Here is a 4,653-nt window from a genome sequence, read left to right on the forward strand (position 1 = left end):
GGCACCTGCGGGAGCCATGCCGGTCCCGGGCAGTGCCTCAGGACAGCCGCCACGGCTTCCCCTCCGCCCTCCTTCCCAACCCGAACCCGCCAGCGCTGAGGGAGGCACCTGCCCTAGGCGGGCTGGGCTCAATGCTGGGAGCTGCCTGCTCACCGCCAAAACGCCAGGCGCAGCAGCAGCCGAGGGTTTAAAAACACAAAGCGAAACCAGCCGAATGGAGCATCGCAGCTGTATGGGTGAGGAGATGTCACTGAGACCCCTTGAGAGGCAGCAAGGCCGTGCTCTGGCACAGCAGGCCCGTGAATCCCCTCACACCCTCCTGAACCAGATACACTCTCTTCCTCCTCAGCCGGGAGAAGGGTCTGTTTTTATCATCACCTCTGATTTACTGCCCAAAACAGGTATCCTTGAGGTACGGTAAGATCAGTGTTACTCGTGAGGGGTTTGTTTGTATCATCACCTCTGATTTACGGCCCAAAACAGGTATCCTTGAGGTACGGTAAGATCAGTGTTACTCATGCCTTGCTCTGCTTCTTGGAGCTCTCAAATGTACCAAATTTCTCACAGAAAAACGCAGGACAGGTCAGCTAGATGGGTATGTCCAATGTATAACATCTGGAAGGCCTCCCTAGTTAAAACTGACTGTGCCAACACCCAAACCCTACAGCATTAAAAGCAGTGATTTTCAGTCTTTGGTCCATGGAGCTAGGTAAAAAAAACCCATAGCATTTAAATGTCTTACTCAGGGCTCTGTGCTGTCACTGTACAGTTCTAAAGAGCTGAAAAAACCCATTCACATAAAGGCTGTGGAACTCCACAAGCCCCAGCAATTTCTGCCTACTCTTTCCTTCTTTGCCATCTAATTACATGAACAGACCAATTCCTAGTCTTGTGCCCTATTATATGTAAAGCCTGAAAAAAGAATGTGTAACACTTTTATGGCATTTACCATGTGCTTGGTTCAGGTACACCAAGAGGTCAATGTGGTGCTTGTGCAGCAGAGTAGAGGAAGCATCTGCTTACGTTTGAAGTGATGGAAATTGGGAGAAATCTGCTTGGTTTTAAAAATACAAATGGCTCATTTCTGGAGGTTACAGCAAAGTCAACAGGGATCTTGGTTATTCAAGAATCAACACAGCAGAAGGTCTTGTCAGGAGAAATGCAGTTGTAAAGTAACAGATATAAACTTTGACAATGAACCTGCTTCAGAAAAATACCTATCTTCCTAGCACTAGAATTCTGCCAAAGCTAACATACTCATTTTCTTCTGTAAATGAATCCTGTTGAAATGTGGTTGTTTGCATGCTTCTGGGGTTTTGATTTTTTGGTTTTCTTTTTTTAGAATCTTACCTGAAATCCACAGCAGGACAGATTTATCGTGCATAGCAACAGAGTCTATAGTTTGTCACACCCAATGGAGCTCACATCTACAGTGTAAATAAGTCCATGTTTCCTCAATCATTTTACTAGCCCAGCTCCCCACCCACACAATTATATGCAGGATCTTCTACTTCTCAGAGTAAAGCTTAGGCTAAAAGCCACCAGAGCCCTGTAGACCTTCCCCCATAATAACCCTCCCAGATGGCCTGGCTACAGTCCCAAGGCCTCAGGAAAAGCTACATTTTCAAATGAGACATAAGTGACCAGTGTAACTTTTTCTTACACAGAAAAACTGTGTTCAGTTTATAGTTTTCTTAGAAAAAGGTAACATTTCAAGTTCTGTTAAGACAAGCAGCTGAAGGCAAAAGGATATTTCAAGGCACAAAGGATGTGTAATCTACATTCAACAGTCATTTTAAGTATCCTGAAGGACATTCAACCTGCATAAAAGCATCAGTTAATAAAACCCAATACCAGATACTGGGAGCACAAGAAGTTAAATAATGCCATCAAAACCAGCTCTTGGGAACTCCCAGATGTTTCCTGGAAATATATCTGCACAAAATCAGGCTACACTGTGTTGTTTTAGGGCAGTCCATAAGCCTTTTAAAGACTGCTTGTCCAGGAGTACTTTGAGTGGTTCTCTTATAAAGAAGAGGAAGCACAATGGAACACTGCAGAAGGTGCATCCAGTCACATGTACAGAGGAGAGATTTAGGGGGAGGGAAGAAAGGAGTACTGGGATTACACAGTGCTTAACATGACACCTCCAAGATCTTCTGGACTTACTGCAGCACCCATCTGCCTAACCTTTAGGCAGGCAAAAGAAATATCAGATCTTCTCTTATTTTCCCAGTAGCAGGTGCTGCTCAGTGGGAAGAGGAAGGCTTGGCTGGGCAAGGGCAGTGTCTGTGCTGGCTGCAGGGTGCCTCAGTAGGGTGGCTGGGCTGCCTTGCTTGAGGAAGGCCACTGTGGAGGTGCCTCTGGCTGATCAATGGGCTCGTAGCTGCTGCTGTCCCGGCCTGCACTGGTGACACCTGAATGGAGATGGAAGAGAACAAGCTTGGCACAAAGGCAAAAGCACAAGAACTGAATGCTCTAGAAGAAACTAACAGCTCAGAAGCACACATTTTACCAGCTCCCCCAGCACCTGTGGTCTGTGATCCTCACTAAACAAGGTGGTAAGAAAAGTCATCCTTCCAACTTGCCTGTTCTTTCCTTGAGAACCACTCTCTTAGCAGCCACATGGCTGTGTGGAAAGCAAGACCCACAATACCCCATAGCAGCACAACAGGTTCCTGTAACAGTGCATTTCAGCAAGATAAGTGTATGAGAACTCAGGGAAAAATTAACAGACAGAGCCAAAAGCTGCAGGAGCTGTGGCTAGCTGACAGCACAGATTTAAAGGAATGCTACATCCGTGAACCACTCTTCCCAACAATGCAGCTATGCTTCAAATGTGGTCAAATTGCCTCAAATTTGAGTCCAATGGTCCTAACTGAACCATGAACAATTTGCCTCTGCAAAATCATGTTACTGTCCAGGGGATGAGCAGGGAAACAGGAGGCAGAGAATATCCATGGACAGCTCTTTATCTATGGGCATTTGCCATGGGGAGAAGGCAACTTGAATCAGATAGCCACCAGACTATGAGGGATTTGTTCTAAGGGAAAGAGGAGGCAGAGAATATCCATGGACAGCTCTTTATCTATGGGCATTTGCCATGGGGAGAAGGCAACTTGAATCAGATAGCCACCAGACTATGAGGGATTTGTTCTAAGCAGCAAGGATGCTCCCAGGCAACAAAGAGGGACTTAGAGTAGAAGAAAAACAAGACAGAAAAGGCTAGGAAAATTTCAACACTGCTGAGTTCAAAAGAAAATGCCAGATAGCAGGAAAATCAGAGGAAATTTGTCAAGCACATTCATCACAAAGCAACACACAGTACTGAAAATCTTGTAAGAAAGACAGTTTCATATCAGGAGAGGATGTGAAACTACAAAGTGTCTTAATTCCCACCTGTGCCTGAGAGGAGACTCTCAGTTTGGCATAGTGTGGTTGAAAAGAAGTGCAGGAGATGAACTCCTCAATGATACCAATACTTTCTATACACATATTGAATCCCAATGACAAGCACAGTGAGCAGCTAATAAAAACTGACACAAAAAAGGCACTGCAGGTGACTCACATGCCTCCTGACCCAGGAGGCATAAGACATATCCATCTGGATTTTCACAAGTAGCTGGCAGAGATGACATCCACACTCCACTAGCAGAGAGGTGCAAATATCACACAGTGCCCTAAGCCATGGTTTCTTTCCATGGCTTCTCCTCCCCTGCAGGTTTCCATCTCTTTTCACAGGAGTGTGATCTTTGCTACCACCAAAGCTTCCAGATATTGTAATGCAGGTACACCATCTTTTTTCCTGCACAGCCTTCTCAGGATGACAAACAGAACTGTGACAGGCTGCAGGTTTTGCCAGCATGAATTCAAACAACAATCCCTGGCAAACAGTCAATCCCTGGCAGCTGCCCAGGCATGAATTACTACCAGGAATGCTTGGCAAAGCTGACCAAGACCCAGAACATCTAGCCACAGCCCATCCTCTCTGACAAATCTTCCACGTTATCATTTTCAAATACAACCAGGGGAAAAATTAAATGTCTCCAAGCTAACATTAGTCCCAATTTCCATGTGAGGAACAAAGTCCAAAGCAATCAAGGTAAATAGGACATGTGAGGCCCATGTGGAGTTAGAAATCCAGCTTTATTTCCCTCTTGTTCATAATCCAGCCAGAGGAAATACTGCCTCTACTTTCCCCCAGAAGGAAAAAAAAGGGTAGACAAAGAAAGGACACCCAAAAATTTCCAGCAAACACACACAAATGCAGGAAGAGGAAGAGAGGAAAAGCCTCTCAAAACCATTGTGGGCAAAATGGTGTTGAGATGTCAAAATGTCAAAAACTTCAGTTCTGCAAGGGGAGAGAGGAAGAATATAAATTTAAGGCCAAAGACACACCAGAAGGACAAAATGGGATAACAAACATGAGCAAGACAGAGCAAGCACCCTGTCTGCCTGGAATGGAAGGCAGAATCCAGTTGCACAGAGCTCAGGCTGAAGCGCAAGGCAGCCCTGAGGAGGTGGCCCACACTGATAGGGAAGCAGAAGAAGCTCCTACCTATGTTCAAGGTGTACTCTCCTCCACGCTCCCGATACATCCGATACACCAAGTAGCAGGACACGGGTTTGAGGAGGAGGCTGAAGATGGCCATG

At 45.7% G+C, this 4,653-nt stretch overlaps 1 protein-coding gene across 1 annotated transcript in view; it reads right to left on the bottom strand.

The window, feature by feature from the left end:
• Positions 1-1,649: 1,649 nt before the first annotated feature.
• Positions 1,650-4,653, bottom strand: part of AGTRAP (angiotensin II receptor associated protein) — a 6,010-nt gene continuing 3,006 nt past the window's right edge. Inside the window, exons 4-5 of the mRNA XM_031062348.1 lie at positions 4,559-4,653; positions 1,650-2,417 (exon numbers count right to left, since the gene is read on the bottom strand). The exon at positions 4,559-4,653 is cut by the window's right edge and continues 107 nt beyond it. Of these exons, the coding sequence (XP_030918208.1) occupies positions 2,311-2,417; positions 4,559-4,653 (202 nt within the window). The 3' untranslated portion in view covers positions 1,650-2,310. The remainder of the gene's footprint in view (positions 2,418-4,558) is intronic.

Source organism: Geospiza fortis, unplaced genomic scaffold (genome assembly GCF_000277835.1).
Source record: "Geospiza fortis unplaced genomic scaffold, GeoFor_1.0 scaffold132, whole genome shotgun sequence".
NCBI lineage: Eukaryota > Metazoa > Chordata > Aves > Passeriformes > Thraupidae > Geospiza > Geospiza fortis.